The 26,469-nt window shown below is 41.2% G+C and overlaps 1 protein-coding gene across 1 annotated transcript; it reads left to right on the forward strand.

Annotated features, from left to right (window-relative positions):
- Nucleotides 1-197: 197 nt before the first annotated feature.
- On the forward strand, nucleotides 198-25,337 carry LOC124644426 (zinc finger protein 813-like). The gene is made up of 15 exons (XM_047183767.1): nucleotides 198-498; nucleotides 1,767-1,941; nucleotides 2,489-2,527; nucleotides 2,865-2,957; nucleotides 3,451-3,585; nucleotides 6,609-7,042; nucleotides 7,595-7,811; nucleotides 10,015-10,145; nucleotides 10,674-10,748; nucleotides 12,025-12,163; nucleotides 12,890-12,999; nucleotides 13,836-13,974; nucleotides 21,514-21,645; nucleotides 22,849-23,049; nucleotides 24,064-25,337. The coding sequence occupies exons 1-15, from the start codon at nucleotides 425-427 to the stop codon at nucleotides 24,229-24,231; spliced, it is 2,262 nt and encodes a 753-aa protein (XP_047039723.1). The 5' UTR covers nucleotides 198-424; the 3' UTR covers nucleotides 24,232-25,337.
- The last annotated feature ends 1,132 nt before the right edge of the window (nucleotides 25,338-26,469 follow it).

A 26,469-nucleotide genomic window follows, 5' to 3' on the forward strand; every position in this document is an offset into this window, starting at 1 on the left:
GCAGCTTTACGTTCTGGGACATTTATGTATTATTTTCTGTAGTTAGGTATAAAGTTAATATTTTTATTACTTACGAGTATTTTAAGCGCAAGATGCGAGCCCGACGTTTGGATCTGGCGCTTAAAAGACTCTTATCAAAATTTTATTTTATTTTGGCAAACAATTAAAAAATAGAAATTAAACATGGTGGTCGCTTCATGTTTGACAGTTTATTGTTGTTGGAAAAATAGATTATTCAATAATTTCGAAATGAACGTTATAAGGATGCTCATACAGATGAAATAAAAACTGATTACTATGTTTCCAATACAATGATGCTCTTAAAGTTGTAGCCTACTTACAAAATAGGCCAAAAATAGGATCTAAAACTAAGCTATGTTTACCTCGATCAAAGTTGCATTTTTATAAATATTAGAGGTCAAGAATGAGGTGTAGTGTGCAAAACTGTTCTAATGACACTAAAAGAACTACCAAAAGCCATGGAATTACATTTCACATGTAAGTATTTCGACAGACAAAATAATTATTTTACCCATGTTTTTACCCTCTTCCCTTGGTAACTACTTCCTGGACTCGGATAAAAAGTGGCTTTTATCTTATTTTGATGTATAAGCTATATTACTGCATAGTTTCAGCAAAATGCGTTCAGTAGTTTCTACGGGAAATAAAACTAATATGTACCCAGAAACTGTCTCATTATTAGTGATAATATAAGGTGTTAAAATTCTGTTTTGTAATAAACTTTTGATCATCATCATCAATTTAAGAGCCCAGCTCTTGTCGGTGCAGCTCCTTCCATTCACGCCTATCTAGCGCCAACTCCTGAACTTCCTTATACAACATATAATTCACCTTCTCTTTAATTTGCTTGATGTAGCTATACCTTTTTGATCTACACTCTAATATTCCTCTATAATGCAACCTACCTATATTAATGGGCTAGCTAATACTGAAAGAATATTCTAAATAGGACCAGTGGCTTAAAGAAAATAAACATTTTAGGTCAACACTTGTAGAATGAACTTCCAACTGGCATCTTATTAAAATAATATTCTAGTTGGGAATCTGATATAATCTATACTAATATATTAAAGGCCAATGCCTGAACCAATTTGAAAAATTTCTCCACCATTTGCTGCCCAGACTATACCTGAGTAAAATAGGCGAAATCGTATCATTCTCAATTCAGTTTTTTTTTTCCACCCAATGATACCACACGCACACACACACTCACATAAATAATTGCAATCAAGATAAGGAACAGCGGCCTCTCCTAGCACAGGTGTTTTCACACTTAAAAGGAGAGACCAACCTGAGTACTGTTGAAACCAATATTCATCCTCGCAAGCCTTCTTCCCTACTATGTTGGGGTTGGCTTCCATCTAACCGGACATAGCTGAGTACCAGTGCTTTACAAGGAACGACTGCCCTATCTGACCCCCTCAACCCAGTTACCTGGGCAACCCAATACCCCTTGGTCAGACTGGTGTCAGATGTCAGACTTACTGGCTTCTGACTACCTGTAATGACTGCCAATGATGTTCTATGACAGCCGGGACCTACAGTTTAACGTGCCATCCGAAACACAGTCATTGGTGTCTAAGATATACTTAGAAAGTACATACAAACTTAGAAAAGTTGCATTGGTACTTGCCTGGAATCGAACCCGTGCCCTCAAACTCGAGAGGTTGGTTCTTTGCCCACTAGGCCACCACGACTTTTATAACCAATCTTGTTATCAAATAAAATATTTCTCATTTTTGCAGGTTCCCAAAACAACTGAGTCTGCGTTCAGCCTGGGTGGAGGCTTTGGGCATGGCGGACTGGGAGCCTAAAGACCGGAGTACTGTTTGCTCCGAACACTTCAGGAACGATGACTTCTATCTAACTAAGCGAGGGTTGAGACGGATTAAGTGTGGCGCTGTACCTGTTGTCATGCAAGTTAGTATTCATCATGATCTGCCTAACCTTTTCTTAAGTCGGATGGGTCTTATGCCATTTTTTTTTATCCATTTGGTGTTTCTATATGTATAATTCTGTACCTATTAAATACGCCAGTCAGCTTCAAAACAGGTGAACACACACATATTTTTTTTCTAAACACATACATATTGTGTTCACAAATAAATCTTCTCGTCGTGGTGGCCTAGTGGGCAAAGAACCAACCTCCCGAGTATGAGGGCGCGGGTTCGATTCCAGGTCAGGCAAGTACCAATGCAACTTTTCGAAGTTTGTATGTACTTTCTAAGTATACACCAATGACTGTGCTTCGGATGGCACGTTAAACGTAGTCAGAAGCCAGTAAGTCTCACACCAGTCTAACCAAGGGGTATCGGGTTGCCCGGGTAACTGGGTTGAGGAGGTCAGATAAGCAGTCGCTTCTTGTAAAGCACTGGTACTCAGCTGTTTCCGGTTAGACTGGAAGCCGACCCCAACATAGTTGGGAAAAGGCTCGGAGGATGATGAAATAAATCTTCTCTAATTTCAGGATTCTGCAGATGACCTCGATGCGCCGGCCGCTCTCAGGGTAAGCATTAAATTATAATTTACCCTCTTCCCGGGGAAACTACTGCCCTTACCGGAATAAAATATAACCCATGTTCAGCGCAGATAGTGTAGCTTCCGAACAGTGAAAGACTTTTTGATCGGTTCAGTAGTTTCGTAGCCTTTAGGAGTGTAAATAAACGGGCAGAAAATCTACATAGGTACATATTATGATTCTTCATATAATATGCTTATCGACTATTTCTGTACGAACAAATGAGTGAGGTGTCAAATGGGTAACTTCACAAATGCAAAGATATTTGGCGCGAACTGTACGAAGCGAGTAAATCTGCGGTATTAATGCTATGTTAATTTTCCAGGTATGCCGAATATGTTTAGTAATGGACGCCAAAATGTATCACATAAGGGAATTTAAACTGGATCAGATGTACGAACAAATTACTGGATTAATGGTATGTTTTCAAAAGATTATCTATGGAGTTTCTTGCCGACTCTTCATAGTCAAATCATTTATTTCATTTAGGCCTTTACAAACATCAAAGATTGAGATTTAGTCTATGTAAAAATTGTACTTAGAAACATGATTGCACAAAATTCAATCGTGTTGTATCTTCGTTGTTATTTTTTTGTGAGAGAAAAGAAAAAAATACGCGTCCATTATTGTATCTGAAGGACGGACTAATTACTTTTTTTCATCCGCCATGCCTATTGTGATTCATAGGCCGAGCCTTTTCCCATCTATGTTGGGGTCGGCTCCCAGTCTAACCGTATTCACCTGAGTACCAGTGCGCCACAAGGGGCGACTGCGTATCTGATCTTCTCAACCCAGTTACCCGGGCAACCCAATACCCCTTGGTTAGACTGGTGTCAGACTTACTGGCTTCTGACTACCCGCAACGACTGCCAAGGATGACATGCCTATTGTGGTTTTTTGTTTATTTTTAGGCCAGTTCTGAAGAAAGATTACCGCAGCGTGTTTGCTGGGAATGTGGCGCGCGATTGTTAGCGGCGTATCGCTTTAGAAGTAAAGCTATGCGAAGCGATGCCTTGCTACATGAGCTATTGCAGTCTGATACGTATGTGAGTATATTCATTTATTTTATTAAACTTTACAAAAATTATAAAGTAATATTTTTGTACAATATTAGATTATTGACATGCTGTAACCAACATGGTGTTTCGTACCTAATCACATTAAATTAAATAAGTTAATATACTGGTTAATATATGTCGATTAGCACAAAGACATTCATCATCATCAGCCTATAGCAGTCCACTGCTGGACATAGGCCTCTCCAAGTGCACGCCACTGAGATCGATTTTCGGCTGCTCGCATCCAGCTCCTGCCAGCCGTCTTGCGCAAGTCATCACTCCACCGTGCCTGAGGACGTCCTACACTACGTTTGCCGAGGCGTGGTCTTCACTCTAGAACTCGTTTACCCCAACGGTTATCGGTTCTTCGGCTAATATGGCCAGCCCACTGCCACTTCAGCTTGCTGATTCGGTAGGCTATGTCGATGACTTTGGTTCTCTGACGGATTACCTCATTTCTGATGCGATCCCTCAGAGAAATGCCAAGCATAGCTCTTTCCATAGCCCGCTGAGTGACTTTAAACTTGTGGACCAGCCGTACCGTCAGTGTCCACGTTTCGGCTCCGTAAGTCATGACAGGTAGGACGCACTGATTGAAGACTTTTGTCTTTAGGCACTGTGGGATCGACGATGTTAGGACTCGACGTAGCTTCCCAAATGCAGCCCAACCCAACCGAATTCTCCTATTCACCTCGTCCTCAAAGTTGTTTCTACCTAACTGCAATGTCTGCCCGAGGTATACATATTTCTGAACAACTTCGAGAACGGCGCCGTGTATCGCAATCGGTTCCGGTAGAACATGTTCATTGAACATGACCTTGGTTTTGTCCAAGTTCATCCCTAGGCCGATGCGTAGAGAAGATTCAGCCAGGTCGTTCAGCATCTGTTGTAGGTCCTGCAGCGTTTCCGCCATGATGACGATATCGTCAGCAAATCGCAAGTGAGAGATGTGTTCGCCATTGATGTTGATACCGCGTCCTTTCCAGTTCAGTGTCTTGATTGCATTAGTGAACAGTTCATATCCTCCATTGCATTAGTGAACAGTTTCGGGGAAATAACATCCCCTTGTCTCACTCCTCGATGCAACGGTATGGGCCTTGTTTGCTGATTCTGTACTTGGACCGACATTGTAGCGGCTTCGTAGAGACATCTCATCACTTGGATGTATGCCAATCTACTTGACAACGCTGCAGGGACTCCAAAACAGACCAGATTTCAACCGAGTCAAAGGCCTTCTCATAGTCCACAAATGCTAGACACAGGGGCTGATTATACTCTTCGGTCTTCTGTATAATCTGCCGCACCGTGTGGATGTGGTCTATGGTGCCGTATCCGCTCCGAAACCCAGCCTGCTCCGGTGGTTGGAATTCGTCGAGTCTCTGCGCAAGTCGGTTCGTGATCACTCTTGAGAACAGCTTATATACGTGGCTTAGGAGGGAAATGGGTCGATAGTTCTTCAGCTGGGTTTTGTCTCCCTTTTTGAAGAACAGGACGACAACACTCCTACTCCACGCCTCTGGAGTTCTCCCTTCGAAAAGGACGGCATTAAAAAGCTTCTGGAGCTCCCCCAGTACGGGCTTACTTCCCGCTTTTAATAGCTCTGTTGTAATGCCATCCTCGCCAGGGGCTTTTCCATTTTTGAGCTGTCTCAGAGCGATCTCGATTTCGCCACTGCTGACTTCTGGCAGGTCTTCGGTGAAATGGCGTGTTAATGTGGCTCTAGAATCCTCATTTCCGGGATCAGGTCGAGATGCATGCGATGCGTATAACCGGCCATAGAAATTTTCCACCTCCGAAAGGACTGCCGGTACCGAAGAAACGACTTCTCCACTTGTTGTGGTCAGCTTCGTCAAGTGGCTTCTTCCAAGAGATTGTACGAACACCTTTAACCCCTTTGACACCTTTGACCTTTGACCAAAGACAAAAATTAAATACCAACAATAAAAAATAAAAACAAAGTAAATATAATAAAAATATGCGAGAATTAGAACACCAATTATGAGTCATTACAAGCGGAAATTCTCCCTTGATAACTGACAGCTGTCAACTGATCAAAACATTCGATACTCCTAACTTTATCTCTGCTTTACACATGATGTTGTTAATTATGGATACGAAAAATGACTCCTGTGGCTAAACCACTGAATGGATTAGGTTAATGTGATTAGGTGCGAAACACTCGATATGTGAATACTTATCTACATTTTTTGATAAAATGAGCTAGTTCTGCCAACAAAATGTCATGCAGTGTGGCAGACTTATTTATAAAGTGATTGTTTTTCTGGATAAAGAACTGTGTTGAGCAGTCACATAGGCAGTCGCTCCGTGTGGCACACTGGTACTTAGCTGCACCCGGTTAGACTGGAAGCCGACCCCAACATAGTTGGGAAAAGGCTTAATGCAAAATATCTAAGGTCATCAGAGAACTTGCGGCTAGAGATGGCAATGCATTCCACTAACTTCTTTGATAAATCTTTTACCGTTCAAGCTGTGCGGTTGTGGAATGCATTGCCCGTTACAATAAGGCAGGCTCAATCTTTAGCAGTCTTCAAGAACCTGATAAGGAATCACTACCTTTCCAATTTGTAACTGGGTATAATACCCTACTGTTGCAGACTATTGTCAAGTCTAATTGGCAACTTTAAATATATATCATATATATACATATTTCTGTTATATCTATCTATTATATATACATATATATATATATATATTATATTTTATTTGTTATTGTTTTAGGTATTATTATTTTATATACATAGTGCACCAAAACTACCTGCGATATGGTTATTTCCTTTTTGTCACAATCCATCCAAAGGTTGTCTGTAAGAGATCGCTTTTAGCGATAAGACCGCCCATTGTGTCACCAACTTCAAAATTTTTGTTTATTCTTGTTGTTTTTTTTTTTTAAATTGGTGTGCATAATAAAGAATATATCTATCTATCTATCTACGCGAGCTCTTTCCTAGCTTTATTTTCTTTATTTACCCTTAATTATTCACTGTTTTCAGATAAAAATCCGAGACATAAAATCAATTAACCGGAACCACAACGGCTTAACTTCAAATTTAATACACAAAATATATGAAAACAACGACTATGATTTACATATAGATTTGAGCATTAAAACCGAAGACACTAATATTGATATAAACGATATTAACGAACAAATAGACGAAAATATTATTAATATTAATGAAAATTTAGAAATTGAAGTCAAGAGCCTAGCTCCTATAGCTGAAATTGAAATCAAAGATGAGAGTTCGAATAATATATTTTTTGATGAGTATGATGGTGACAATTTTGACGAAGATGATGATAAGGTTTTGAGCGAAGTTCTAGAGAAGAAGGTTAAACCTAAAGTGAAGAAGAAAAAGGTAAAAGTCGTGAAGAAGGTGAAAAAGAAAATTGATGAAGAAGATGATCCGGATTTAACTAGTGATAGGTAAGTATTTTAAATATAATTTGTGATTTCAGACTTTATAGTCCAGGTTAGCTCTAGTGCGGGTTCAATTTCAGGTTACGCAAGTACTAGTGCAACTTTTCTAAGTTTGTATGTATTTTCTAATTTATCGTAGACACCAATGATTGTGTTTCGGATGGCACGTTAAACTGTAGGTCCCGGCTGTCATTGAACATCCTTGGCAGTCGTTACGGGTAGTCAGAAGCCAGTAAGCCTGACACCAGTCTAAGTCCACCAAGGGGTATTGGGTTGTCCGGGTAACTGGGTTGAGGAGGTCAGATAGGCAGTCGCTCCTTGTGGCACACTGGTATTCAGCTACATCTGGTTAGACTGGAAGCCGACCCCAACGTAGTTGGGAAAAAGGCTCGGAGGATGATTATGAGCTAAAGTCTATCGAACTTTCACGCCAAAAGTACCCAATTGACTTAAATGAAATTTTATACATGGGTAGTCTAAACCAAACTTTTTATCCGTCTCCGGGAAGAAGTTCCTTCATCCTTCAAGCAAGAAAATAATATAAATTAAACATTTCAGATACAAGAAAACAGACGTCAAACGCCGTCGTACAAACGAAGCTTTAGACGAATCTCTATTCACTATAACGTCTCTTACATACGACCAACAAATAGAAGAGATATGCAAACGCCAGGAAAGTGCTAACTATATTAGCGCACCTTATAAATGCACCGTGTGCTATCGCGGGTTTCTGATTAAAGACAGATATACCGCGCATGCTGTTAGACATAGCGAGGTATGTAAAAATGTTGTTTGAACCATTTTATTTCCCCCCATCACATGTCTCTAATCCATTTCATTGCCCCCCAGCACATATTACATTGTCCCCCGTCATATATTTCATTGTTCCCCATCACATATTATATTGTCCCCCGTCATATATTTCATTGTCCCCCATTACATTGTTAATTACCCCCCATCACATATTTCGATGTCCCCCATCATATGTTTCATTGTTCCCCATCACATATTGCATTTTCCCCCATCACATAGTTCATTTTCCCCCATCACATGTAACATTTACATACGACCAACAAATAGAAGAGATATGCAAACGACAGGAAAGTGCTAACTATATTAGCGCACCTTATAAATGCACCGTGTGTTATCGCGAGTTTCTTATTAAAGACAGATATACCGCGCATGCTGTTAGACATAGCGAGGTATGTAAAAATGTTGTTTGAACCATTTTATTTCCCCCCATCACATGTCTCTAATCCATTTCATTGCCCCCCAGCACATATTACATTGTCCCCCGACATATATTTCATTGTTCCCCATCACATATTACATTGTCCCCCGTCATATATTTCATTGTTCCCCATCACATAATATATTGTCCCCCGTCATATATTTCATTGTCCCCCATTACATAGTTAATTACCCCCCATCACATATTTCGATGTCCCCCATCATATATTTCATTGTTCCCCATCACATATTACATTTTCCCCCATCACATAGTTCTTTTCCCCCATCACATGTAACATTTACATACGATCAACAAATTGAAGAAATATGCAAACGACAGGAAAGTGCTAACTGTATTAGTGCTCCTTATAAATGTACGGTGTGCTATCGCGGGTTTCTTATTAAAGATAGATATACCGCGCATGCTGTTAGACATAGCGAGGTAAGGCATTTTTTCCCCATTTAATGCGGTGCAACCCATTTTATTTCTCCCCCATCACATATTACATTGTCCCCCATCACACATTTCGTTGTCACCCATCTCATGTCTCTAATCTATTTCATTTTCCCCTATCACATATTTCATTTTCTCCCATCACATAGTTCATTGTCCCCCATCACATATTTTACATTTTCCCCCATCATATATTACATTTACATACGACCAACAAATTGAAGAGATATACAAACGACAGGAAAGTGCTAACTATATTAGCGCGCCTTATAGGTAAATGTAATGTGTGTTGTCGCGGGTTTCTTATAAAAGATAGATATACCACGCATGCTGTTAGACATAGCGAGGTAAGACATTTTCCCCCTATTTAATGTCGTTTAATCCACCCACTCACAAACCAATTTAATTTTTCCCCCATCACATATATCATTTCCCCCCATAAGATATTTTATGGACCCCCATCAGATGTCTCTAACCCATTTCATTGTCCCCCATCACATATTTCATTGTCCTCCATCACGTATGACATTGTCCCCATCACATATTGCATTGTCCTCCATCACATAGTTCATTTTCCCCCATCACATATTACATTCTCCCCTAACCCCTCCATTCAATGTCGTTTAACCCTCTCGGATAATTTATGAATCAAATATTAGTAAGGCTATTTAATTTACTAAATATTCGAAACTTATCAAATGCCGTCTGGATTTTTTTGAGGCAAAGAGTTACAAGCCACTCGTATGTTGTATGGGCAATTTCAACTTTTTAGTGCTTTAGCATTCCTCATCATATCATCCTTGGCAGTCGTTACAGTTAGTCAGAAGCCAGTAAGTCTGACACCAGTCTAACCAAGGGGGGGGGGGTTGCCCGGGTAACTGGATTGAGGAGGCCAGATAGGCAGTCGCTTGTTGTAAAGCACTGGTACTCAGCTGAATCCGGTTAGACTGGAACCCGACCCCAACATAGTTGGGAAAACATAGTTCGGCTCGGAGGATCATAAGTGCTTTATCACACAAATGGATTATAAGAGGTTGCCAACGCATTGCGAGTTAGTTGCAAGTTCGTTGCGAACGCGTCGCTAATTAGTTGCTAACGCGTGGCGAATTAGTTGCTAACGCGTGGCGCATTCGCTGCGAACACGTGGCGCGTTCTTTGTGGACGTGAAGCGAATTAGCAACATTTCTGTCGCGCGTTTGCAGTTTTGTTGTAATGCTATGTACCGTATGTGCCGTGTACGTATGTATAACTTTAAATTAAACTTCAATAATACAACAAAGCTTACTTGTTACAGCAAAGTGGAGCGTACGAGTGTTTCATATGTAAGACGAGGCTGAAAACTAGTCGAGCGCTCAGAAAACATCTGACAGCTCAACATACTGAACAGTACAGTTGTAAGGGATGTCCGTTTGTCACCAGAAATAGGTATGTTACATAAATATCTATATTAATATTATAAAGCTGAAGATTTTGTTTCCTTGAACACGCAAATCTGTTGAATTAGCTGGTTTTGTAAAAAAAGATAGCTAGTTGATGCGGATGTTAGTTTTTATTTTATCTGTTTATATCTAAAATATTTAATGCCCTGACTCCTTTATGCAGTCTGACACCATCTTGTGTTTCATCTTCCGAGTCTTTTCCAGATTAAGTTGGGGTCGGTATCCAGTCTAGCTAGATGCAGCTGAATACTAGTGTGCTACAAGGAGTGACTGCCTATCAATCTTAAAAAATCATTAGGGGTAGTCAGAAGCCAGTAAAGTCTGACAAACAGTCTTACTTAGCAAGGGGTATCGGGTTGCCCATTTAACTGTGTTGAGGAGGTCAGATGGGCAGTCAGCCGCATCCGCATCGATTAAACTAAAATAACATAGTAAATGTTATTTATTATTCTTAATTACCTGATGAAAAGCCTAAGCAGATGATTAAATATGATTATTTTGTTTTTTTTTACAGGGGCGTAGCGAGAGAACACGAGAAATGGCATGCGGGTACTAAATATCAATGTCCACATTGTGCTAGCGAGTTTGAGTAAGTAATTAAAAGTATATTACCGACTTAAGTCTACACTTTCATTTCAGTAGGCACTTAACTGTATTTGTGTAAAAAGTCCTATCGAAACTGATTCATCATCATCATCATCATCATCATCTCAGCCATAGGACGTCCACTGCTGAACATAGGCCTCCTCCTTAGATCTCCACAGATACTTGTTGGAGGCGACCTGCATACAGCGTCTTCCGGCGCCCGTTATAAGAAACTGTTTACCTTTACTTAATTTTTTTGTACATAGATAACTTTTATCTACATAGATATTTACATTAGTCAATTTATTACAAATCAAACGTTCATAATTACGCAAGTAAATGCCGCTTGTGATCTCTTCGGCTGTGTCGGATTGTCGTCCCATCGCGCTATGAGAGTGAAGGAATAGTGAGTGCACCGCAGTCCAAGCAAATGTGCCCAAACTATAATATGTCCTGCGCACCTGACTGATCTCCTTACATGAGAACAGCCGCCGTGGCCGATAATCGGCTAGGAGGGCATCAATGTGCTATATTATTTAATTATTTTGTATGTCTCTACCAGACCTCGGGACTACAGAGTCCCGGATTTTTGGGAGGCGAACGTGGGGCCGAAGCCAACACGCTGAAGCCCTTTTGAGACAACTTTAATGAAATGGTGACACAAAACCGACGATTATCCCTGTATACACTATAGAAATGTACCCAAGGACAATCCCCGGTTCTGTGCTAAACTATTGCTAACTATGGATGAAAACTACTTGGGCTATTGTGATGGGATGCTAGTGGACTAGGAATGGGGAAACTACGGGAACTATGGCACCTGCCGATAACAATGTAATAAATACACGTAAAAATGGCAGGTGGAGACTCGCCAACTCACTTACTGGGCCCCCGGGAATCAGTCGCTAAATCGCAACAAGGGGGCAACAGGTACATGAGCGGCTGAAGGGTGAGGATACCTCGGCGGACTTTAAACGCAGATCACGAGCTCCCTGTGGGTCCAGCATCACCGGCCCACTCGCCACTTACCGCGAGGCACCTACCCTCCGAGCGGGCTGCTAACCCTACTCTAGCGACTCCACTCTGACCGGCCGGTGAAGGCAAGCCAAGAGGCGGGAGACCTATCCCCCGTCATGCTTCACTCCGGCAAGCCGGAGATGGGGGACAGTATACTCTCCCTGGAGCACTCGGATATATAGCCCCGCGGGGTCGCTACTCCCCGTCATCCGCCTCAGATGCCCTGCGGGGCTTTAATTATTATTATTATTTTTTGTTCACAGTAAATTAACAACATATATGGGACATATAAGAATAAAGCACGTATCAGACTTTGTTTGTGAACTCTGCGGGTATACTTTTGTCAGTAAAAAGGGTATCGATGTTCACAAGAAGAAGAAACATCGACTTGTCGATAAAACGGTGAGTTTTATCGATAATTTCTTTACTTGTATTATAAAGCTAGAGAGTGTGTTTGATTGAATGAAATCATAGGCTGTTTAAAAAATCTTTCACTGTTAGATGGTTCATTTTTCGATGAAAGTTCTTTTCTATTTTTTATCCGGGTGTGTAAAGTAGTCCACTCGATGCATGTGATACACGGAACCTAGTTTTAAAAATACATCATAGGCTTCTGCTGTGTCTCTTTGTCTTTAAGCAATGAACTCAAAAACTGATATACCACTTTTCATATCTTTATCATCAACTATCGGTCCAATTTCAGAGAAAAAAAAATATTTTGAATGAGTGTTTCGTAAAATTGAGGGCAACATTTTTTTATGCTATACATACTAGTTTCCGCCCAGGGGTATTAACGCTTTTTGAAGCAAGTACTGCCCACACCCGTCTAAAAAGGCCTTTGTGTAATTCTGTTATTTCAGCTATAATACTGCCAAGTTCCATTAATAGTTTTTTGCGTTAAAGAGGAACAAACATCCCAATATACATACAAACATTCACATTTATAATATTATAATCATCGGCAAGGATATTGAGCCCTCACCTTCACCTGCGCAGAAGTGATTTATTGGTTTATTGCCATAAGTGTACGGTGCGCAAAGCGATCCCCACTCTTCCGCCGAGAGCTCATTATCCGTGCCGATAACTGTACATAGAAAGTAATACCAATATATTTATTTATTTTCACAGTTAACACTAGAAGGGCCTTATTGCGAAATGTGTGACGTAACATTTATTTCTGAAGAGGCACACGAGAGACATCTGAAGTTATCTGCTAGACACAGCAGTGATCATGACCCGTAAGTATAAAACATTATTATCTACTTATAACGAATTTCTATAACCTATGTGTCATGTATGTTAATTCGATCCCAGGTCAGGCAAGTACCAATGCAACTTTTCTAAGTTTTTATGTACTTTCTAAGTATATTTTAGACACCAATGCATGACTGTGTTTCGGATGGCACGTTAAACTGTAGGTCCCGGCTGTCGTTGAACATCCTTGGCAGTCGTTACGGGTAGTCAGAAGCCAGTCAGTCTGACACCAGTCTAACCAAAGGGTATTATTGGGTTGCCCGGGTAACTGGGTTGAGGAGGTCAGATAGGGCAGTCGCTCCTTGTAAAGCATTGGTACTCAGCTACATCCGGTTAGACTGGAAGCCGACCTCAACATATTTGGGAAGGCTCGGAGGATGATGATGTATCATGTATGTAATTGGAGATAAGAGATTGAATTTTAATACAAGTTCCATATAATGGCCACAAGGGATATTAAATCTGCATTATAAAGCCGTTTCCCAACTATTTTGGGGTCGGCTTCCAGTCTAACCGGATCCAGCTTAGTACCAGTGTGCCACATAGAGCGACTGCCCTATCTGACCTCCTCAACCAAGTTACTTGAACAACCCAATACCCCTAGATAAGACTGTTGTCAGACTTACTGGCTTCTGAATGCCCGTAACGACTGCCAAAGATATTCAAATGAGAGCCGGGACCTACCAATTTCATGTGCCTTCCGTAACATAGAAGGACTCCTATTGAAATATATCATTGGTTACCAAACTTTTAATACAAGATATTTGAGGCTTTATTAGGAAAAAAATAAACGATAATTATTATTTTTTCATGTCAACAGTAACAGAATCCGCAACGACTCTCAAAGCATGAACACAGAACGCAACGGCAGAGTTATGCGACGAATAGAGAGACGACCGGTCATACACCCGCGATCGACACTCGACCGTGAGCCGCACCCACCAGTTAACTGTGAACAGGTAACTATATAGCAATATAAACAGACAGACAGACAGACAGAGAGGCGGCCGGTCATACACCCGCGACCGACACTCGACACCCACCGGTTAACTGTGAACAGGTAACTATATAGCAATATAAACAGACAGACAGACAGACAGAGAGGCGGCCGGTCATACACCCGCGACCGACACTCGACACCCACCGGTTAACTGTGAACAGGTAACTATATAGCAATATAAACAGACAGACAGACAGACAGAGAGGCGGCCGGTCATACACCCGCGACCGACACTCGACACCCACCGGTTAACTGTGAACAGGTAACTATATAGCAATATAAACAGACAGACAGACAGACAGAGAGGCGGCCGGTCATACACCCGCGACCGACACTCGACACCCACCGGTTAACTGTGAACAGGTAACTATATAGCAATATAAACAGACAGACAGACAGACAGAGAGGCGGCCGGTCATACACCCGCGACCGACACTCGACACCCACCGGTTAACTGTGAACAGGTAACTATATAGCAATATAAACAGACAGACAGACAGACAGACAGAGAGGCGGCCGGTCATACAACCGCGACCGACACTCGACACCCACCGGTTAACTGTGAACAGGTAACTATATAGCAATATAAACAGACAGACAGACAGACAGAGAGGCGGCCGGTCATACACCCGCGACCGACACTCGACACCCACCGGTTAACTGTGAACAGGTAACTATATAGCAATATAAACAGACAGACAGACAGACAGACAGAGAGGCGGCCGGTCATACACCCGCGACCGACACTCGACACCCACCGGTTAACTGTGAACAGGTAACTATATAGCAATATAAACAGACAGACAGACAGACAGAGAGGCGGCCGGTCATACACCCGCGACCGACACTCGACACCCACCGGTTAACTGTGAACAGGTAACTATATAGCAATATAAACAGACAGACAGACAGACAGAGAGGCGGCCGGTCATACACCCGCGACCGACACTCGACACCCACCGGTTAACTGTGAACAGGTAACTATATAGCAATATAAACAGACAGACAGACAGACAGAGAGGCGGCCGGTCATACACCCGCGACCGACACTCGACACCCACCGGTTAACTGTGAACAGGTAACTATATAGCAATATAAACAGACAGACAGACAGACAGAGAGGCGGCCGGTCATACACCCGCGACCGACACTCGACACCCACCGGTTAACTGTGAACAGGTAACTATATAGCAATATAAACAGACAGACAGACAGACAGAGAGGCGGCCGGTCATACACCCGCGACCGACACTCGACACCCACCGGTTAACTGTGAACAGGTAACTATATAGCAATATAAACAGACAGACAGACAGACAGAGAGGCGGCCGGTCATACACCCGCGACCGACACTCGACACCCACCGGTTAACTGTGAACAGGTAACTATATAGCAATATAAACAGACAGACAGACAGACAGACAGAGAGGCGGCCGGTCATACACCCGCGACCGACACTCGACACCCACCGGTTAACTGTGAACAGGTAACTATATAGCAATATAAACAGACAGACAGACAGACAGACAGAGAGGCGGCCGGTCATACACCCGCGACCGACACTCGACACCCACCGGTTAACTGTGAACAGGTAACTATATAGCAATATAAACAGACAGACAGACAGACAGAGAGGCGGCCGGTCATACACCCGCGACCGACACTCGACACCCACCGGTTAACTGTGAACAGGTAACTATATAGCAATATAAACAGACAGACAGACAGACAGAGAGGCGGCCGGTCATACACCCGCGACCGACACTCGACACCCACCGGTTAACTGTGAACAGGTAACTATATAGCAATATAAACAGACAGACAGACAGACAGACAGAGAGGCGGCCGGTCATACACCCGCGACCGACACTCGACACCCACCGGTTAACTGTGAACAGGTAACTATATAGCAATATAAACAGACAGACAGACAGACAGACAGAGAGGCGGCCGGTCATACACCCGCGACCCAAAAAGGAGGGTATTAGGGCATGCAATACCGGTTTACCGGTTTCGGTTTTACCGGTAAAACCGCCCATTTTCGCGATTTTTAATTTACCGGTAAAAATATTATGTAACCGGTAATTTACCGGTTTTTACGTTTTTGTGATAATATATAGCAATTGTTTATTTAACGTCAAATCTTCATTATGTAACCTGAACATAACGTAATATTGCATACATTATATATTGTAAGAAAGTTAAAGTTGCTGTTTTTAGGAAAGTAAACTTATGTGGCTCCTTAACTATCTCTAGGTTAGATACAAATCTTCATTCTCATCTTAATTTATAATATCTAAACAAATATTCATTCGGTTATTCTGAATTTCCTCATAGATGTCTGCTCCTATTAGGTAAAAATATAGCTTATGCTTATTTTACCTACTCTATGACCTTATTGAGAAAGGGCTTTTACTTCACTACCATGCGGACAGCTCTGAGGGCACGGTGGGGCACACAGTCCAGGTGTGCACTGCCTGGGAAGGGTACCGCCGTGTCGTCGTTGAGCCAATAGGCAGCGGCAACCTCTCGCGTCCGGCCCTGGTTCAAGCCATGGTCCGGAGCGAGAGGGAATGGGAAGCCGTCGCCTCCTTCTGCGAAGCAGTCATGCTCGAGAAGGAGACTGTGGAGCGCCTGCGAGTTCGCACCTCTCATCCCAGCCGCTGTAGTGGACCAGGAAGACACCACGGGCGCCGAGTGTCGAGAGACGTCTCCCGGTCACCGTAGGCGTCGGTCTGTGGACGGTGAGTTTGGGTGGCTCATCGTTCCGACGTCTGCATAGACAACTGACCCGTGTCGGTGGCCCGAGTTGTTCCACGCGCAGGGCCAAGGCCTGCCGGAGCTGCGGGATTGTTCTAAAGAGTTACCGCAACCCTGGTCCATAAAATGGCTACGATCTACCATAAAAAAGGGCTTTCAAGTCAATGAAAAAAAAAAATGTTTTTTTTTCATGGTAATTCTTAGCGTTTATCCCGTCTTGTGACGGGGTCCGCTTTCTGTATCTTCTTCTTCTACTTCAATCTATCCAAGACATCTTCCTCTTCGAGTTCGTAGATTTTCATGTCATTCATTACGACCCTCAACCACCACCGTTTCGGCCTGCCTCTGCGCCTTTGACCGGATATATCGAGATTGAGTACACAACATTGGCGATGTATTCAGGTGGTCTCCTTTTTACATGGCCGAACCATCGCAGCCGTTTCTCTTGCATTTTGTCGACGACATCGCGTACGGATGGTACTGCCATGTTTTTTTGTTACGGCCTACGTCACAAAAAATGTTTACCACCTTATACCTTGAATTTTTAATTATTGTTTGCTTTTGGACTACCCAATCTTATTGATTTATTATCACATTTAAAAAAAAAAACAAAAATTACCGTTTTACCGGTTAACCGGTAAAAATATTTTAATTACCGATTTTTTACCGGTAATTTTGATTTTACCGAAATTGCATGCCCTAGAGGGTATAAATATATTTAAATTAAATTTCTTTGGTCGCGGAAGCAAACGAGACCATTAACCCAGCCTTGGGGAACTTAGGGACAACTTCCATAAGATCCACCAAGGTAAATCCTCTCCGGCGCGTCCACGTCGCGGGGGTGGGCACCGCTTGTTCTAGTAGGCCAGGACAAGAAGGTGGCTAAGTTCGGATAGGGACCTAGCTCTGCGAGGTATAACGCGGATCCCTTGCCCAGGGTTACGGGTGAAGACCTCAATGGCTTTAACGGCGGAGATGGAGACCATCGGTACGGCATTAAAGGCGGAAGAGGCGAGGTCACAAGGACTTACAACTTGGATCTTAGCAAAGGGCAGCAGCTTTGTTAATACTGGGTGAAGGCGGAGAAATTGATCTTCGGAACGGCTACACTCCAGATATTCACGTGCGTCGCTAGAATGGCATAAGCGGACGTGAAACTGCGGTGCGGAAAGCAAGGAGGAAACTACCGCACTATCTTCCTCATAAAAAATGCAGCAATGAATAGAGGTTATAATGGAAATAGTTGTCTTGACAACGGGCTTCCGCGATGTAACATGCCGCGGCGGTTCGAGTCCGGCAGGGGCAGGAGCAGGGCTGCCTCGGTCGTCATCATGCGAAATCCTTGCAGGATGGGCACATGGAACGTACGCACAATGCTAATTGAAGGGAAGTTAGAAGAATTAAAATTTGAAATGGAGAGGTTAAATGTAGATATATTGGGAATCAGTGAGGTACGTTGGGAAGGAAGCGGTGATTATTGGAGTGGTAACTACAGAGTAATTTATACGGGTGACAAGAAGGGTCGAAATGGCACGGCTATCATTTTGAATAGGGAATGGGGCAGTCTTGTAGAAAACACAATACATCTAAGTGATAGACTTACTGCAATAAAATTAAACACAAAATCCTTTAATGTAGTTATAATACAAGTGTATATGCCTACGGGAAGCTATACTGATTCAGAAATAGATGATGTTTATGAGCAAATAGACTCGGTAATAGATACAGTGAAAAGCAACGATAACTTAATTTTAATGGGGGATTTTAATGCTGTTGTCGGAGAAGGGGCTGAAGAAGGAGTGGTGGGAAGATATGGTTTGGGAAATCGAAATCAAAGAGGCGAAAAGCTGGTACAGTTTTGTAAAGAACACGACCTCACTATACTAAACACAAAATTTAAGCAGCCAAAACGTAGGCTTTACACATGGAAGATGCCAGGTGACATTGGACGTTACCAGTTAGATTATATCATTATGAAGAACAAATTCATCCAAAACGCTACCACTTGCAAGACCTTTCCGGGAGCTGATCTCAATACCGACCACAATTTACTAGTCAGTAGCATTAAATTAGAACCTAAGACAAAGTCAAGGAAACATAAACCAAAAAGAATTGATCTCAATAAAGTAAAAATAAAACCTAATAAATATCACGTGCAATTTAGTAATAGTCTAGGAGATAAATTAGTTGATTTAAGGAATAGTGAAGACTTCGAGTCTTATAAAAATAATGTAGAGATAAGATGGAACAATTTAAAAAGTGCAATAAAAACTAGCGCAGAAGAATATTTAGGGAAAGAGAAAATTGTTCCTAGAAAACCATGGCTTAGCCAAGATATAGTAGATTTAATGGTAGAAAGAAGAATTTATAGAAATAAAAACGATAGCCACAGTTTTAATATGTATAAAAAATTAACAAACAAAATAACTTTAAAATGTAGAGAGCGCAGACAGTTAGAAATGGAGAAACGTTGTAAGGATATCGAGTACCACATTAAAAAAGGACATTAAAAAAGGACAATCGGACAAGGCTTATAGAATCATTAAGGAACTTAGTAGAAACAGAAAGAAGCATAGCACAGTAATCCAAAACGAAAGTGGTCACCTAATTTTTGACAATAAAGATATTTCACAGCGGTGGAAGAGATATATTGAACAACTGTACGAAGGCGAAGGATTGTGTCCGGATGATATAGAACCTGAAAATGAAATAGATCCTGACAGTCTCGGCCCTGAAATCATGAGGAGCGAGTTTGATGCAGCATTAAACTCACTTCAAAATAATAAAGCCCCCGGTGTAGACGAAATTCCTATAGAACTGATTAAGAATTCTAATGAGCTTGCATTAAGTGAACTATTTGAAATATCTGTGCATATATACCGAACTGGAAAACTACCTACCGATTACTGCCAAAGTAGATTGATTACTCTTCCCAAAAAACCAAATACGCAAAAATGTGAAGAACACAGAACCCTTAGTCTTATAACACATGCATCTAAAATACTTTTGAAAATAATCCATAATAGAATTTACAACAAAATAGACCATTTGATAGGACCAGATCAGTATGGTTTCAGGAAAAACAGAGGCACTAGAGAAGCAATATTAGCATTGAGAATGTTAATAGACCGCAGACTAGATTTGGGACTTAATACATATTTAGCATTTATAGATTTAGAAAAAGCCTTTGATAAAGTTAATTGGAAAAAAATTATGATGACCCTAAAAAATATAGGAATTGATTTTAGAGACAGACGAGTAATATATGAAATATATAACAATCAGGAAACACTTATTGAAATAGGGGAAGAGAAGGCTAAAGCCAAAATAAAACAGGGAGTTCGACAAGGTTGTACCCTATCCCCGATACTATTTAATATTTTCATAGAGCAGGCAATAAAAAAAATTACAGAACAACCTTTTGGAGGGGTTAAATTCAATGGGCAGAGGGTTCTATTCATACGATTTGCGGACGATATAGCAGCGGTAGCCGAAGATCACATACAGCTAGAGACTTTACTTAACCATATGGACAGAGTTTTCACCGAATTTCAATTAAAAATTAACGTCAACAAAACAAAAACTTTAATAACAGCAAAAGTGACACCAATTTATAAGACCATCAAAATTAATAACACACAAATAGACCAAGTTCAAAGCTTTAAATACTTAGGAAGCAACATAACATCTGACTCTCGGTGTTCCGCTGATATCAGATGCCGAATAGCAATGGCCAAACAAGCCTTTTACAACAAAAAATATTTATTTAAATCTAATATACATAGAAACATTCGCAAGAATTTCATAAGGACATACATCTGGAGCATTGCGTTGTACGGTTGTGAAACTTGGACACTGACTAAGCAGGATATAAGCAGACTGGAGGCTTTTGAGATGTGGTGCTGGAGGAGGATGGAGAGAATTAGTTGGACGGAAAGAATTAGCAATGAAGAAGTATTAAGTAGAATAGGGAGTAGAAGACAACTATTGCATAGCATAGAGAACAGGAGAGGAAAAATGATAGGACACCTTATACGTCACGACGATTTTATAAAAAACATCGTGGAAGGGAAAGTCGAAGGGAAGAGGGGAAGGGGTCGTCCAAGGTACAGCTACATGAAACAAATTAAAGAGAAGGTGAATGTTGTGACGTATAAGGAAGTTCAGGAGTTGGCGCTAGATAGGCGTAAATGGAAGGAGCTGCACCGACAAGAGCTGGGCTCTTAAATTGAAGAAGAAGAGAGGGTATCCCTAAAGTCACTCGGCTAAAAAATTCGGAAAAATAGAATTTTTTTTAAGTGTGAGTGTGACCTACACTGTTTAAGCGTGATTACCTCACGTTTGGCTGCAGCGACGTTTGGACGCGGTTTCAGCATAGTATTTTTCAGACTTGTGAGAAAGTTGTATACTATATTAGCTTCCTTCCACCCGAGAAAACTGCTTCACATAACCGGATGGTGGCAAAAACTTATATCCTTCTATCAGTTCTAAGCTACCTCCATACTCATTTTCAGCGTAAATAGTTCAGCTATTTTTAAGTTATAAGTAATGTAACTAACACGACTTTCTTTTGTACGGTAGACTGCACATCAGTGGTAACTGTCATGCACCTTAACTCAATAGTAATAAGTACGATTTTCCTATAAAACTGTTACCACTGACCTGAAGTTGACTGTACATATAGATTATCAAAGTCAGTTTTATATTTTTGTCAAAAGCTTTTTTGTCATTTCTACAGTGCGGCATACAACTCCGAGACTTGAGAGTTTACGCGCAACACTTCAGACGCGCTCATCCGGACAAGAATCGAACCAAGTACCCCGCGATGAAGACGCCGTGTATGTGCGAACAGTGTGGCAAGATATTCCAGGTGAGATAAGAATAAGAATCTTTAAGCCATGTATTCACTGGGAAACAATGTTTCAGATACACAGTTTCTGAAACATCACGTAGATGTTTACAGCAACAATGTTTCGGAAACTGCCGTCCACACCGTCAGATGTTTGCAATATGTCGCCCGGAAGTAGGAAGTAGTGTTGTTGTGTGGTGCCTACATTTATTTGCATAAGTCCATTTCTAGTAAAAAGAAAAAGAAAAGAGAAATTACTTGCTATGAAGACATTTATTTGGCGTTTATAAACAAATGAAACACGCGTCCACACTTGTATCCATATGTTGCGCAACTGATGTTTCTGTGCTCCCCACCCGTGGCGGGGAGCACAGAAACATTCGATAAACACGTAGTGTTTACAGAAACAAAATTATATGTTTCTGAAACAAAATTATTTGTTTCAGAAACACGTAGATTTTGTTTCTGAAACAGTGTTTATAAACAATTGTTTCTCAGTGAGTACATGGCTTTATTTGTATGAAACACGGGATACATAGATGTAACATTTGTTATAAGCTGCATGTTTCGCCGTAGCATCGGCATACAAATATAAATAAAAAAGGTATTTATCAGCTAGAACAAAATTAAAAACAAATAACAATTTAAAATCTTAAAAACTAATAATACAATATTAAGAATTTATGGTACCTAACCTAAACAGTTTTTTCCTTATGAGCCATATACTCGGCCATAGAATAGAAACATTTCTCCAAAAGCCATTTCTTGAGCACATTCTTAAATTTACACAGTATTATCAAACATTACTTTGGCAGCTGCCTCGTTTTTCAGGTCAAATCGACACGTGTTTCAGGAGATCAAATAAATCGTCGATCGAATCGAACGAATTTGCTCGATTCGACTTGATTTTATCGTCGGTCGATTTAAAATCGGCGGGAATGCAATTATTATTCTAAACCATCCGTTTTATCGACGTTTCACCCGCGTCCCGAAGGCACTACTGCCCGTACCGGGATAAAATATAGCCTATTTTACTCGGGAGAGTTTAGCTTTTCAACGGTGAAAGAAAATAATGCAATATAAACCTTTGGGAGTTCGTGGTTCAGCAACTTTCAACTGAAGATTACCTACTTTTACGTGTGTCGTAGAGTATTGTTCCATACCATATTTTAACTGCTTTTAAAACCTCAACATCTGAATAACTATTTATTATTTCTTCTACAGAGCATGGCCCTCCTAAAAGACCACATGTGGGTACACACCGGGGAGAAACGCTTCAAGTGCGACCGTTGCACGAAGAGCTTCACCCAGAAGACCAACCTGGTCTTCCACATGCGCGTCCACAGCGCCACGCGGCCGAGCTACGAGTGTCCGCTGTGCGGCAAGCACTTCGCCTTCTTCAATAACAGGCGCCGGCACATGTTTGTGAGTATATACACTCAATCCACATCGAAAAAAAACGCCAAAAAATATGTAAGTTAAGGTCAAAAGCAGCGCCATCTATAGGGTCCGAAAGTGTCTTAAAAGCGTCCGGGACAGTCACAAAATTCGTAAGAAAGAACAAAATTTGGTATCAACGCCGGCTCCAAAAGTGTCTTAAAAGCGACGAGGAGAGTTGCAAAGTAAGGTTTAAAAAATCGTCAAAAAATGTCAAAATATAGACACTAGCGCCAACTAGTGGGGCCGATCGTGTCTTAAAAGCGTCCGGGAGAATTAAAAATCATGGTCAACAAACAGTTTAGGGTCAAAATATCAACGCCATCTAGCGATTCCTGTACTAAATTAGTACTATCGCAATAGTCACTCGGTCGCGCTATAGCTACTTAACTTATTTCAACTAAGTTGGCTACACATGTAGAGCTTGAGATAGGCCATGGGCCAGTATTTAGCCACGTGCGGCAAGTAGCGCTCTCCTGGCGCGTTACATGTTTGTGAGTATATACCCAACTATGTTGGGATCGGCTTCCAATCTAACTGGATATAGCTGAGTACCAGGGTGCCACAAGGAACGACTGCCTATCTGACCTCCTCAACTTATTATTTACTTCCCTGTCCGTCTCTAGGCCAACTCCAGACTGGTTCACGAATCCGTGGTAGAAAGGCAGCTGACATTTTTCGTATTCATATTATTTATTTGCATTCCACCATGTATAGAGTAGGTGTTTCAATATGGCTTAGAGCTAGGTACAATTGTGGACCCTGGAGGGCACAGTAAAATAAAATTAAGCACACAATATGATGATGTTAGATGTTAGACGCTGGATGCAGGTCGCCTCCAACAGGTATCTGTGCAGATCTAAGGGGGAGGCCTATGTTCAGCAGTGGACGTCCTATGACTGAGATGATGATGATGATGATGTTATGTGACATTTAACACAGATGATGTATGTTTTTTTAACTAAATAATAATTTTATTCATTCATAAATACCTTCTCACAGATCCACACCGGGCTCAAACCCTTTAAATGCGACACTTGTGGTAAATGCTTCACCACATCAGGCGAACAACGCGCCCACGTAGAACACGTGCATTTGAAGAAACCGTGGCCTAAGCGCAGCCGACACCGCCCTCACGAGTGGAAGTGCCATACGCCTAACGAGGACTAAATCTATAATACTGTTGAGAGCTCTGCCTCATTAAAGCCTAAGGCCGTATACAGAAAGAAAGCTGGAAGAAGCTGAAACTTATCGGCGCTTGACAGCACTGGTAACCCGTGCAGGAAAATATATGAACACGCGCCGATGAGCGCTGACCGGCGCCGACAAAAGCTGGAAACTTATAAGCACCTATCGGCACGTGTTCATATATTTTCCTGCGCGGGTTACCAGCGCTGTCACGCGTCGATAAGCTCTTATAAGTTTCCAGTTTCTTCCAGCTTTCTTTCTGTATACGGCCCAAGATCCCAGGCCAGACAGGTCCTGTGGGCAGTTTTTTTTTTGCTAGACACGTTAAATATCGACAGTATTACCGCCTTGCGAAATATTTATACCAAGTTTGCATTCTATGACAGATAGATTATAAACAGCGCCTACGTCAAAAGTTCTGTTTTATATGTAAATTACAACTTGCTACAGTCTAAACTGAAAATTGGTGATACACCCGTGCATCGCAGAGCACATACATACAAGGAGATCAGTCAGCTGCGCAGGACATATTATAGTTTGGGCACATTTGCTTGGACTGCGGTGCACTCACTATTCCTTCACTCTCATGGCGCGATGGGACGACAATCCGACACCACCGGAGAGAGATCACAAGCAGAACTGACATTTACGTGCTCTCCGATGGGCGTATCAATCACCAACTTCCAGACTCCGGGCTAAGGATAAAGAAGTTATGGCTAAAATTAACATCGGAACTAAATGATTTGCCTACGAAATATGGCTTCCTCGTATTTATACTTTAAGTAGTTAAATATATAATGACTAGTTCGTATTTAGGATTATATAGATTTTGATCTCAATATTGAAGGGCCTATAAATATATTTGTATACCGGACTATATTTTTTAAATCATAGCGCCTTATAAAATAGAAAATTACAATTATCCTAAAACCAAATTATCGACAACTTGGAAAGTCCGTTTTTCTTAAAATTACTGTTTAAATTCATATTAAACAGTTGTTAAAAGAAAACTGATATTTTTGCTTAAATGAAGGTTTGCAGCATTGAAAAAAGAAAACTCTGTGGCTTGTACGGTGAAAAAATGACTAGCGGTGATGTCATAAAGCAAAACCTCCTAAGAAAGTAGCGCGACAACATGCGGGTGCGAGGGGGATGAGGAACGTTACTAGCTCCGCCCTTACACGCCTTTTATGAGACCCGCCCATTATTTTCAAAATAAAATCACCAATCAATCAAGACCAATCTTTGTGGTTTTGGTTTGACAAGGAACCCGAAGATCTAGTAACTGATCACGACCACAAGGTTAATGTTACTCTTACAGTCATTGTATCGTCCCACTGCCGGGCTGCGGCCTCCTCTCACACAGAGAAGGATTGAGCATTAATCATCACGCTTGCTCAATGCGGGTTGCTGATTTCAGACTATATAGTCCAGATTTCCTCAAGATGTTTTCCTTCACCTTTTTATCAGCGTGGTTGGTTAATGATGTCAGATTATTCTTTACAATAGTAGCTTTACAATAGTACAATACTTATTCAGCTGAAGAACATGCCTTATAGAAAGGAAAATAATCAATTATGAACAAAATATGTTTTGCCATTTTAAGAAAATCTATGACTAAAGATTTGATAATTTTTAACTGACTATCAGTTTTTTTTTTGTTTTTTTTTTTTAAGTGTCTTTCGGATCAAATAATCAAGGTGGCTTCCTGGTATAGTCCACACCAAACTTTTTGTCGTCACAGGCCATTGCGTGAAACCATTTTAGGTCTATCAGTTTGGCGTGAACTATATCAACGTTTAAAATTGAATGTTTCCATTTTATATTTGTAATTAATTAATTTTATATACAAAACATATAAACACTGCCTATACAATACCTAGTAATAAGCCCTTCTATAATAGTATTAGCTTAAAACATAGTGGAATTCAGAATTGTGTGTTTTTGAAAGTCCAGACAAAAATCCCTCCCGCTGTGGGTTAGCAGCGGTGTGGGAGTGTCAGACTCTTACTGACTAAAAACCGTCGTGTTCCGTCGTAGGCCTTTTATGTACCAGCGCCGCGGTATCTCGCGCGAACAATCCCGCAGCCCCTAGTCCAGATTCCAAGCAGAGAAGATTTTAAATGACTCCAACTAAGATAACCTATTGATTGCTTAAAAACTTCATATAATAAAGAGTATTGTTTTTCTTTAAATACATTTTTTTTTTTCAAATATTAT

The sequence above is a fragment of the Helicoverpa zea genome, chromosome 30 (assembly GCF_022581195.2).
Source record: "Helicoverpa zea isolate HzStark_Cry1AcR chromosome 30, ilHelZeax1.1, whole genome shotgun sequence".
Classification (NCBI taxonomy): Eukaryota; Metazoa; Arthropoda; class Insecta; order Lepidoptera; family Noctuidae; genus Helicoverpa; species Helicoverpa zea.